This window comes from Anastrepha ludens, chromosome 4 (genome assembly GCF_028408465.1).
Source record: "Anastrepha ludens isolate Willacy chromosome 4, idAnaLude1.1, whole genome shotgun sequence".
NCBI lineage: Eukaryota > Metazoa > Arthropoda > Insecta > Diptera > Tephritidae > Anastrepha > Anastrepha ludens.
The window spans coordinates 68,707,386-68,720,657 of NC_071500.1; the positions used below are offsets into that span (position 1 = coordinate 68,707,386).

Below are 13,272 nucleotides of genomic sequence, written 5' to 3' on the forward strand. Positions count from 1 at the left end.
TTAAATCCACCTTGGTTTTACTTATATGTGTTTGCTGTCACCTGTAATAAATTCGCCTTGTTTCACATCTAGTCATCTATGTCTATTAGCTCCCATAGATAACTTAGCTCCTGGTGACGCTCAAGTTGCGCATATATGTGTTCGTGTCGGGTGCTTGACGCTAATATCTAAAATTTTTGATTTTCATCATGCAAAAGCCGACAACAAGTATGTGTGACACGAAGCAAGTACGAGTGTCACCCGACACGCACACATATAAGCCTGCTGGGCGTGCATGCTTGAGCGTCACCAGGGGCTATATGAAAAAGAGTTTCACATCTAGTCATCTATGATATTAAGTTTGCTATTTCCTGTTATTTTTTTCTGTTCCAAATAAACGTTTGCAAGAGAATTTGGTTGAAGACACCAATATATTTAGTTTTTAAGAGAGCAATTGAAAAGGTATGATTAAAAAATATTAACCATGAACAATATAAACAAAAATAATAACTAATTGAAAACCAGCAGATCTCGATCATCCTCATCTTAATTTCAAAATGGCACCCCGCGGAGGCATTTTTACCGCTACAACGCCTTCTCTAGCAGACATACCGGGAGCGATTGAAAAAATACAAGCAGCGATTGCAGCAAAAACGCTGGTATGTATTCTTGCTTCATGATTAAATTATTATTGAATCATGTTCTTGCTTAATTTTAAAATGATGGCTTTGTGATACAACATAACATGTTTGTCGAGAAAAAAATTTATTGAAAGTTTTATTATTTGCTTGGTTTCACAATGGATTACAAATTTTTAATATTTTTAGGTTTTGTTACACCAAGTACATTAGTTACAATCAATTTAGGAACTTAGTAAATGGAATTTTAAAAAATTAACATCACGTTGGACATTATCTTCGCTTATAGTTTAGAAATAAAACACGGTGACGTTTTGCATAAATCTTTTTTTGTTTTTTTTAAATTATTATAATTTTTTTTTTTTTAAATTATAATTTTTTTTTTTTTAATTATTATTTTTTTTTAAACTATTATTTTTTTTTAACTATTATTTTTGTTTTTATTTAACTATTATTATATTATTTTTTTTTTAATTATTATTATTGTTTTTTTTAATTATTATTATTGTTTTTTTTAATTATTATTATTTTTTTGTTTTTTATTTCTTCCATAAAATATTACACCTGTCGTTAGACAATAAGTAATTTGATTTACAAAAGGGTCGAATGAGAGTGATACTGAAGGGCCAATGCCCCCAAGCTCATATAGAAGAAATATACATATTTTATTTATTTTTATTATTTAAAAACAAGTGGACATGTACGATTAGTTGACAATTGATTACATGGATTTTGCAAAATCTGTTGGTGTTTGACGGTTAAGCTGGCTTTGGGTAGATTTTTCTTTATTTGGTAGTCTTCTCATCATAGGATTTGTGTGCGTTAATAATCTATTTATGTGTCTTCTGCTAGCGCTTTGTATTGTTTCATCAATAGTATCAATATCAAGGTCGCGATGAATATCTGCGTTAGGTATGTACAAAGGTGCATTAGTTAAGTTCCTAAGTATTTTAGACTGGACTCGTTAAAGTGTACTTAGATTACTTTTTGCAGCAGTGCGCCAAATCTCAATTCCATATTTCCAGATCGGAGCAATTATCGTTCGATAAATTCGATTCGTTATTTTGCAATGATAGATTGGACTGAGGTCCAAAGAGCCAGTACAATTTCTTAAAACGATTTTTAACTTCATTTCGCTTTTTCTTTATATGCTCCTGCCAGTTTAATTTCGAGTCGATCGTAATACCCAGGTATTTCGCTTTGGTGTCAATATGCACATCAGAATTGCCAACGCAAACTGGTTCAATGGTTGTCCTTCGGTTTGTGTAGATTACTTCTATTGTTTTGTCAGCGTTAATTTCGATGTTCAATTTTTTGAACCAGTTTAATGTCACATTTAATTCGTTTTGTAAATTTTGTTTTGCGACTTTTGTATCTTTATCAGATACCATGAGGACTGTGTCAGCCGCAAATGTTGCAATCATGCTGGTTTCTGACTTCGTTATATTTAACATAGAATTTCCTGTCTTGAATGTAACTCTTAAGCATAAGGTAAAAGTCGTTAGGTAGTTGTGTTTTTAATTTATGGAGTAACCCAGGGTGCCACACTTTGTCAAAAGCTTTAGCTACGTCGAGGTATATGGACATGCACACTCTTTTTTTATTCAGGTCATCATTAATTTTGTGAACTACTTTATGAATCTGTTGGATTGTTGAATGGTTTTTCCTAAATCCAAATTGGTGTTGGGGTATCAGATTCAGGCTTGTTATAGTAGGATTTATCTGGTGAAATAAGTAGTGTAGCGTTTTTGTTAGGTTTCGGGATCGCTATAACTTCAGCTACTTTCCAGGTACTAGGAAAATATTTGAGACTTATAGCAGCGTTGAAAATATTTCTTAGATAAATGATTGCCTTGTCAGGCATATGCTTCATAATTGTTCCCGAAATTTGATCGTATCCAGGCGATTTATTGTTCTTTAGAGTTTTTATTAATTGTTTTATCTCCGTAAGGGTGATTTTTTTAATTTGTTTCTTATTCTCGTTTGCTGCATAAGTGAGATTTATGTCCTTATTATTATTTTCATAAGTATCTTTAAAATGTTGAGCTAAGACCGTTGCTTTTTCTGAAGTGGTTCGGGCCCATTTTCCTTTAGTGGTAAATGTATTGTGGCGCCCACCACTTTTTTCGTCGCCTTCCCAAGTGTTTAGTTTGAGGATTTTGTTGCGTCAATATTTTTGAGATAATTGCTAAGTTTTTTGTCTTTTTCCTTTTGAAGTAGGTCTCTTATATCTTTCCCCAATTTGTTTAGCTTTTTCTTGTCGTCTGGAAATCTTGTTGTCTGCCATTTCTTCCTTAGCTTCAATTTCATCGCCTGTTTTCAAAGATACTTTTGTGTCTAAATATGATTCCAAAAGCTCAGTAAACGCATTCCAGTCTGTACGATGATTGTAAAGTGGTGGATTTAGGTTTTGTTGCGGTGGTTGTTGGGTTCTTAGTATAATTGGCGAGTGATCAGAAGAGAGCTCAAGACAAGATTAAACAACAATTTTAATTCTACTATGTAACTGATGCATATTAACAAAATTTTATTTTTTAAAGAAAAAGAAATTGTTTTACGAAATGCTTTTGGGATTCCAAATATTAGAGCAATCTTTGCAACGCAAGCAATCGGAAGCGTATAATTTGATTTTAACATGGCTGAACTTGTTTTTGGTAAAACTAAATACTAATGTTTTTATATAAAAAAGGTTGTAATTAATTTTTCTTTATATCACATTAGAATATTCAGTCAAATATTATTACTCAAAATGAAGGTGTTCGTGAACAATTTGAAAAAATTGTTCCTTCTGCCGTAACATATATGATTGGTTGTCTACAACACAAAGCAAAAGAAATAGTCTCTTATCATTACCAGTTATTGGAAATGATACATGAGCTGTTGAGCAACGTTCGACCAGGAGTTCTTGAGAAAATAGCGACATTCGAAACTGGTATTATGTAAGTATACAATAAACCTTTTCTAATTTACCATTCCTTACATATCTATGTACATATGTACTCACAAACACATTTTTTAGAGCTTGTATTTGGTTTCCAATTGCCTTCGTTGGTGATTTCAACACCCAAATGATGGCGCTGCGTTTACTAGTCATGTTACTAAAGTGTGTAGACTCAAAACGCCTTCAAAATGAACTTGATAACATAAGATGTGTAGACAAATCTGTCATGAAGAATAAGCTGACCGCGGCGATATCTGTTGCAAATTTTCATGCAGCCAAATTCGAAAACGTAAGATAAAACTTGATTTGAACTACCTTAAAATTTAGAATTAAAACACGCGTAACACCCTGGATTAGGGGGGTGTAGGAGAAGAGATGATGGGATACCAGGTTAGGGACTAACAGTGGGATGGTCGTCGGTATGGTAATCTCCGCATGGTGATTGACTGACATCCCCGTTCTCCGGATGGTTGACCAGCCAATACCCATGTGGAGCTTCCTCTTAGTTCGTGGTGGGTTAACCCTCATGATATGGGGGCTAAAACAGCACTTAAGCCTCATCCCCGCGGCAAGGAGACCAACTTAATGAGGTGTAGTATCTAACGTCAAATGTATTTCAACAATATAAAAAGTATTTGTTTTGCTTTTAGGGTTCGGTCAGCAAAATGAATAATTGAAAATATTAAAACAAAGAAGCATATTGTTGAAATACTATCGAAACTGTTACCCAAATTGATTGGCCACCGAAGTCGCAAAAAAAAAAAGCAACCGGGAACATAATAAATAAAAAACGAACTGTGCATAAAACAGTTGCGCAAATGAGAGTCATTAAGGACAGTCCATAAGTTGATTGGAAAGAAGATAAATGAAGCCACAATATATTAAATATTATAATATGCAAACTAAAGAACATGTCGTCCATAGGTTCGATAGGGTTTACGCCTTTGAAAGAAAATGCTTTCAAAAGCTAATAGAGCTTTTGTATAACATATTGTGGGCCGATGAGTCATCATTTTAGTATGAGGGTACTTACTACTGCTTAGTCTACAATGTTACATAATGCAGCCTACAATGTTACATAATGCAGCCTACCAACAGCTTTGGGGTTGGTTCAATATAGTGGCCAAGGAATTCTCGTTCCCACGACATTCGGTTTTACGTAACCGGAACTCCCAGGTTTGTAACCGACCAAGGACTATCACTTCAGTAGCATTCCCTGTATATGTATGGGGAATCGCACTATATCTAGCTGTTCTTTCTTGGTCAACTCAAAGTCTGGAACTTGCCATCATTTATAAAGCAAAAACTTGCAATTAATATTTTTGCTCGATTTGATTGCATTCATTCGGCTAGGTTGCTGGTAGTAGTCGTTATAACGGCAGTTTTACGGATTATTTGATTTAATGCAAAATGTTTGTATTACGTCTCAATTTTACCTGTGTTTTCGAAATAAAATCAATTCTTAACATTACATCAATAAATATAAAATGTTGAAAATATTTATATTTGTTTGTATATTTGCACTAATTAAAAAACTTTTCCAATAATCTTTCATTCTTATAGACCGCGCGGGATCTTCTGAATACGTATAACATGCATTTGGCTAAAAATATTTTGGTTTACTCATTTCGTTGCAAATCTTTTAAGTTCGGAGACAGTATTGAATTTTTTAAACCCATGGTAAATGTCTAGATTTAATATGGTAATTATACCCCACAATAACTTATACCAATTTACCAATAGAACGCGGATGACTTCTGGATGGATTTTAATTACTGCCCTCGTACACTCTCATTTAATGGATGTTGCCAAACAAAGAATCAAACCAATTTTACAAACTGCTCTGTGAATCTGCAAATATTAAAGTTATCACTGTAAGATAATATAGAAATATTTCGGTTTTATACGTATAAATGGACCTATTTTCCACATTTATGTTAGCAATTACTTAAACCTCTCCATACATTTTGAAGCACCTCTTCGACATGGTAATGAATCGACTAATTTTCCCGATATCGCTGGCATAACAACTGCTGAAATTATCCTACCAAGGGAAGAAGCTATGCGTTTGTTGGAAAACAAATTTGTTTTAAAATACTACAATCAACCCTACCGGCCAAGAAATGAATCGATTGTTAAATTACACAAAACTTCCACACCAATTCCCTTCCAATGTATGGAGAATGTAAAGGAAACGACTGCAAACACGAATAGTATAGCAATTGATGACTTAATGTTCAAAAGTAACAACAACTTTGCAAATATTGTAAATATTGCAAGCAAAGACTCCGCTCCACCAGAAGTCAGAAACTCTACCAGAGTACGGCAACAACAATCAAATACTCAAGCAGGTATTTATATGAATATCTAACATGTAAACATGTTGCTAAGCATTTTCTCATCCTAGACTCTAAATCAAGTCCATCAAATAGGGGGGCAGTTTCTAAACAATTTCCAAAAAGTTTTGAGTTTTTGATAGACGTTTCTAAGAAAATCAATGAAAACGTTTATCCTGTGGCTTTGGAGAATAATAATACTAGTAGGATTAAAAAATCTTCAAGACCAAATGAGGAACAAAATCATCAAAAATTATCACATTTACGGAATACAGGAAAACAACTTTGTGGTGGACATTTGATAGATAATATTAAAAAAACTGCTGTTGCAAAATTAGTAAATTATTCTACATCTGCTTCAGAATCCCAACTATCATCCCAAAAGTCAATTGGGTCTTTAAATGACATTATTATTAAGCCACCCCAAAGGCGTTTCTTTAAAACTCTGAATACCAATTCTGAAACTGAAACCATTTCAAGCAAAACGAAGCGAATGTGTCGAAAACGAAATGCCCGGTTTGTATTATATTTGAATATTATTTTGGTTTAGTAAATCAGCATAATTCAACTAAGTGTAAAATTCAATAATTAAACATAAATTTAATAGGCAAGACGTTACTAATGCTTCCTTAAAGAAGTCCAAACAAGTTAATGAAGTCAAGCCGATGTTGCATTCAAGCAAAGAATTGAACCAAACAGAAACCAGTGCAAACAACAATCGAGTGATTAACATAACTAACTCTGATTCAAACGCGAATGCAAATAGCATTACCATATACCCTACCAACTCTTGTTCATCAAATCTGGGTTTTGACGAATATGAGAAGCTCACTGTTAGTGACGCCGAGCCAGGAGGATCCTATCATAAATTTAAGACTCGACGAAATTCTAAGGGTCAGACAAACAATGTCGCCGAAACCCAGCAATCTCGAAAACCTTTACCACGTGCTGTTAAAAAAAATGTGTCCAGTACGTTTCTACTTGGGAGAAACTCTCAATTAGCGCAGACCAAACCTGTAAGGAAGCGATTGCAATGTATGGTGGGTAATCAACACAATAAATTTACTTACGCATACTCGTATATATAAATAAATACAATTTACACACATGTAGATCAAGCACACATATTTAGTTTTTAGCCGGCGTCAAACCAGACGGAGATAACACATTGCAGCAGTATTGTTTCGTTTTCTTCCGAACTTATCTAGCCAAGCCTGGTTCAGACGAGTATTTTTGCTGCGTTCCACGTTAATATTTTTACATTCGGTGCCACTCGAAACGGATAGGTCACCTTAAAACCTGTTCAGGCCTTAAAAACTGGGTAGATCCATGATGATTTCGACGGTACATCCTAGTGCTTCCATAAGTTACGGTCTAAAACTTCTCTACAATCTCCATGAGGTAAATATAGCCACAGCTACAGAGGGGTATACTTCATCCAAACATCACTCGTGTGCGAACCAATGAGCAGCTTTGGAGAAACCAAACTAAAACAAAACTAAATTAAACAGCAAGTCCAATCGCTACAGTAAATAATAAAAGGAGACAATTTGGTGGATGAAATAATAATAAAATGTATAGCTTATTCGTAAAGACTTACATACTTTATACCTCCGTTGTAAAGTAATTTTTACCAGTGATTCAATAGCTGCAGTTAAAGTACAAAAGTCATAAAATTACTGCTTGATTTTGTAGCAGCAGTTCTTATAAGTCGACTACGAACTGCTGCTTAAACTTATGCTCCTGGAAATGCTTACTGCGAATGGTAGTGGAATCAAAACCATAACACGATCGCTGAAGAACTGCAAAGCCTTTCCGCAGTCGGCTACTTCGACAGCTTTTCGCAACTATCGAATATGTACTCTTTGGCGAATATGCACTTATCGCGAATTCCTGTGTCCGCTATCAACAGATGAGATCGAGAAAAATCTTGAAGCTCATTAAGGACTTGCGAAACGTAAACAAAATCGGTGATAGGGTTTGCGTTAAGACTATTGGTTTCGAGAACCTGTACATCCTCACTGGGCATAGCAAGATGACACACAGTTATTGAATTTTATTTAACGTTCGTATAGCTGTGGTGGTTCACAAAACAAAGATAGTGGAAAGTAAGTAGGTGGCATGTACGATTTAAATTAACCATTTCAAAAGTCCTTTGAGAGTGTAGCCTCTACTCGGCTCGGTCTTGAGCCCTATACATTATTTTCTAACAGAAGTCAAAGGCAGAGTAAAACTGTTACGATTGTATGGACCAGTATATTAGGCCTCTTCCGGAAGCGTTAACGTTGGCGAACAAATGAAGCAACTGGTATAAATACACATATCTTGGCGTTTTCTCTCGGTCTTAACATTTGATTTCCAAAAGGTAATAAAAAAATTGAGTTGTCAAATTACGTGAATACAGCTGATGTTAAGAAAGTGATGGCTATCATTTTATAGCTGATACGAACATACATATTTTTTAAATTGTAAATAAGTAAAACAAACAATACACTTAGTCAATCCATCAAATAATTATAAAGCTTGAAGTGCAGCTGGACTATCACTTAGAATGGTAATAAGATTTATCTCTGCGCGTATACCGCTCGTATATATGTACTTCCTCACAGAAGATGCTCAGAAAGCTGCCCATCGGCACCATTTAATGATACTAACACTGTGCAATTGGGAAAGCTGAAGCTGTACGCTCAGTGCTTTCGTATTTCTTCATGATAATTTTCCTTTTTGGGCAAAATCTTCCCTAGTTTTGTTTAACAGATTTCGTCTGACTGACTACTCTATACTGAGTATTACCTCAGTGGAAGATGCAGAGTATGTGCGCATTGAAGTCGTGCTCATGGAATTTTCAAGCAGCTACCCAAAGATTCATTTTTCCCATTACTTTGTCCTAGCAGCGACTGTGTTTTAAAAGCATGGGTATATTCAGAAACGCATTATAAATGCGCAGTAAATGCAGCGCTGGCAGCACTGCCAATGTGACAAGTGTTGCAATTGATAGATTGGCAGTATTAAAATTTTTCCTGCAAATAATGCGCGACATTTGATACAAAAATGGCGTTTTCGAACGCGATGCATTTGCAGTACTGCCATATTTGCATTTCTGAACGCATTGCCAACACTGCAAAAGTACGTTGCGCATTATAATGCGTTATTGAATATACCCCATATGATGTGTGTGTCCAAAAAATAAGTGGCTTTACTCTGTCAATTGAAAATATGAATATACGAGAATCCATAATATATTTAATATATGCCAAATTTATCTGATTTTGTGTATTTCTAATATATTTTTGATAAGGATTCATTTGACGAAGTGAAGGGGCAGACAAGTATACCGGCAAAAATTACAAAGTTATCTAATCACAAAAATCCTACTATTTGCTCAGCACATATAAAAAACATTGCAGATGTGGTAATTCGTTGTTGTACGTCATATAAACAAAACGAAGTGGCACAAAATTCTCTCATCCGAACTTTTGCCAGAAAGAAAGTCGGTCAAATATTAAATACTTCACTAAATCCAAATGAGATTCCAAAAACGTCTGCACAATCAATTCAAATTAACGTTACTAGTGACGAAACAGATGAAAGACATTATAGAAATATTTCAGCAGATGTCACTAAAGTATGTGAGGACAAAATTAATGATATACAAGAATGTCGCCAGAATCTATACCACAAAGATAACTCCTCCGTACATGACTACGAAGAATTTAGCGATTGTCCAAATTTTTCCCAATTGATTGATATATCAGACATGCTGCTTTCATCTGAGTGTGAGTCAACAGTTCTACCTGGTGAAATAACACACCCGACCAATACTTTGAAGTCGTCTAATAAACAAAAATCCTCTGATTTACCTATTAAAATTTATGATTTTAACATGTTGAAGCCTCATAAATCTAGTATATACCGTGCACGATCTGATAATGGCAGTGATTGCGAACATTCAGTCAATTCAAGTGATAGATTCGAACCAACTACGCAGCCCTTGGAACCACCGCAAACCTTATTTGTTACGCCACAAGTGCCGTTAAAAAAATTGCAAACGACCACCAGCGTAACTAAACGCCAAGTCTCCACCACATCAACGTCGATAGTCACCCAGCAAGGCCGTGTTGTACATCAAAAATGTGTCGTCAATTTACCAGCCTCATCGAACACACCCATAAACCTCTCAAAAAGTTGTTCGCGAGCCACTACAACAACTACAAAAACAATAGTACAGGAAAAAAAAGAATATAGTTTGAATAATTCCATCCAGATGCCCGTGAAATTTAAGACACCGACACCGGAAGCCTTAAGACAAGGTATTTTTGGTATATTATTCGTAAAGATTTTATTCAGTTATTGTAGTAACATTATTTAACCCCTGATCAAACTATCTATAAGGCCCGAAGGAAACGTTTAGTTTCGGAAGGGTCAAGCCAGAATGCAAATCATTGTTACATCTGCATTACATTTTTTGGCCTGCTTTTGACGGGAACAATCAATTTAATGGGCGTAGATAATTAGATGAGAAATACGCACGCGGACTTAAGAGGAAGCTCCATATTTTCACCTTCCATCATTAGTTAGTGGTCTGCCATGATTGCTCTCACAACGTTATATATTAAGCTCTTATTGTCATTGCCGATCCTGCCTCCTCTTTTTTGTTCTTGAAAGTTTTTTATTTTTTTTTATAAAACCATAAGTCTTTGTCAAACAAAATCCATATATGTAAATCCAAGTTTCAAACTTTGTACAAAAAGAAAAAAATTGGAAAAATTCCTCAAACTTTGCATCACAATCCCTAGCTTTTAACTTGATTCTAACAAATGCAAGATTTTTTTTTAATAAAAAATTGACAGACACAATTCCAAATTAGCACTGTCCCTTAAAATGACTTAGTGGTCATTTACCACTGTCACTTATCCTGCCTTCGGATGATGACCTAAAACCAGACAAAGAGCTGGAAGAACTAAATTAAGTAAATTGCTAAGATTGGTGTGCATCGACGTTACTGAGACGATGAGCACCTACTCCACGAATGACCTCATTACATTTATAGAAATACCCTATCATGATAGAGAAGGAGGCTACCTTAGGAACACTTAGGCTTAACAATATTCCTGACCGAAAAATTTTAAGTTTCACACATATTCGCAATGAAAGATAACCATTTTATATCGGGCACTCTGGGAGTCAGGTAACCCATACACCTGACTCGGAAATCTGGCATAGAGATAGGTCAAAGCTAACGGATGGTGGGATGAGTGCGGGTGTTTTTGGGATGAACTTTAGAAGATCGATATCCATGGACGGTACGATACTGTTTCAATGGCATAGAAATCTGTCGCAAAGAATACCTTAGGAGAGGTATTCCTTCAAATTTTATTTGGATTTTATTGTATAGTCAAGCAGCCAAGCAGAGAACACCGTTTTGTTGGATTGAGTACCACGACATGAAGGTTGTGATCGTACCAAACAGGTGAACTACCTTGGGAAAATAGTGCTACTTTGTGGGCTTACCAAATTCGCACGACACTGAATGGAGAGTCCAGAACAGAGGCAGATTAAACAGTTTCTCATTCGCTCCCTCAACTTAAACCTCGATAGAGTGGGCGTTGTAGTCTTCGTTATCATTTCAGGAAACTAGAAGTAGTGGAATTAGGCGTCTACCGTTTTTGCAAAGTGGATGATGAAACTTCACTATTTGTTTAATTTAAATTTGCAAAAATTAAGAAGATATGTTGTGATTATAATCTAAAGCACTCTTTCGCAAAATTTGTAGGTATCTGACGGTTTTTCGAATAACTGGCACCCCGCGGCAGGCAATGGCTAACCTCCGAGTGTATTTCTGTCATGAAAAAGCTCCCTGTAAAAAACGATCTGATGTTCAGAGGCAGCCTATTATTTATATATTCCCCACAGCTAGACTTTAACCATGCAACTTTAATGTTTTTAAAAGAAAACCAAAGAGCCAACCAAATAACTTTTATTGCTTTGTGGACATAGTAGCATCCAAAAGCTTTTAATTACATTCTAAAATGATTTTGGACTTTTGTCAAAGAGACTTTCTAATCCTGTTTACTTAAAAAAATACCTTTAATGATGCATTAATTAAAATAAAAATTTTACTTAAAAAAAAAATTACTCCCTTACAAAAATATTTATGTATGTATGTAAATAGGTTTGCTTAATTGTAATTTCGTTTACTTATTATCTTATTGCAGAATCCTCAAATATGATCAGCACACATAAGTGTAATTTAAATTTACTGTTAGAACATATGGAGACAAACATAAATAGAAATTCTGCAAACGCATATATTAAAAAAATTTGCGATGTTGCCGAACGTGTGATCAACGAGGTTGAACGGGAGCGTAAGTCATTATTAGAGCTGCGGGAAAGCATTGGACGACTCGCGCGTCAATTAGATTGGCAACATGATGCTTATCGACGAAAAACACAACAGTTTGAATGGTACTTATTTGCATAATTCAAATTCAGTTGTTATAGTTATAATTCTTCTCTCTTTTTTACAGTTTTAAACAAAACATTGATACCCTTTTACGTGTATTAGATAATATCAATCTATTGGAAGAAATTGAAACGGATACGCAGAATAAAATTCAGCACCTTCAACAATCCTCTAACTCCATAGCTACGCAACAATGGCGTAATTTTATTAACGAAACCACAACAAATTTACTCAAAGATATTTCCACGGTATCGGATTTGTAGTATAACATTTCATTTTTTTTTTTTTTTTTTTTTTCATTTTAATTTTTTCATAATGAAGTATTAGTAATTAAATATATGTTTATGGAATTCCATCACGAGTGGTGAACCCTGTTTTTCACAGAGCATTGGCCTAGGAGGGTATCAACAACTGAAACTCGGTTCTACCGGGTATCTGTAAAACCTATAACACTATACTTAGGAAACACATCTCCTCTTGGAGAATGCTGTGTCCTGGGGAAAGCCTTGTGGCTATTCATAGTGCTGATATCCCCAACAGGTCGCTGTCCTGGGCACGGGTGTCAGCTGAGCCCTCCAAGCCCGAAGACCGCCACGTTGGCCTTGTCATCAAGCTCTCGAGGGCTGGGGTGTAGTAAGTAATCTTAAACTCTGTCAACTCTACCCATTGTGTGGGCATCTTTTTATCTTCAAGCACTCAAGTCAGTCTATATCGCTCGAATTAACAGTAGATGGACCATGGATCCCATAATAAATTTAGACCACGACAGTCCGTTCTACGTAACCGAAACGACCCGGATTTACATCCGGCCAAGGACTGTCACTCCAGCAGCATTCCCCGTATGTAAGTATGGGGATTCTTTATGCTGCTACAACAACAACCAGTATAGTGGTTGGTATCATCGCGCGACATTGC

General features: G+C 35.4%; 1 protein-coding gene across 4 annotated transcripts; it reads left to right on the top strand.

Moving 5' to 3' along the window:
* The first annotated feature begins 86 nt into the window (after nt 1–86).
* On the top strand, nt 87–12,726 carry LOC128859705 (uncharacterized). 4 transcript variants are annotated; one of them, XM_054096730.1, is made up of 14 exons: nt 87–227; nt 323–441; nt 508–638; nt 3,158–3,271; nt 3,339–3,556; nt 3,637–3,847; nt 5,122–5,238; nt 5,302–5,432; nt 5,500–5,909; nt 5,966–6,410; nt 6,502–6,934; nt 9,193–10,204; nt 12,110–12,359; nt 12,422–12,726. In XM_054096730.1, the coding sequence occupies exons 3-14, from the start codon at nt 537–539 to the stop codon at nt 12,618–12,620; spliced, it is 3,642 nt and encodes a 1,213-aa protein (XP_053952705.1). In that variant the 5' UTR covers nt 87–227; nt 323–441; nt 508–536; the 3' UTR covers nt 12,621–12,726. The 4 variants fall into 4 exon arrangements, with proteins under 4 accessions (XP_053952705.1, XP_053952704.1, XP_053952706.1 ...); XM_054096731.1 differs by having other exon boundaries at nt 93–207; XM_054096729.1 differs by having other exon boundaries at nt 87–441.
* Nucleotides 12,727–13,272: the final 546 nt, after the last annotated feature.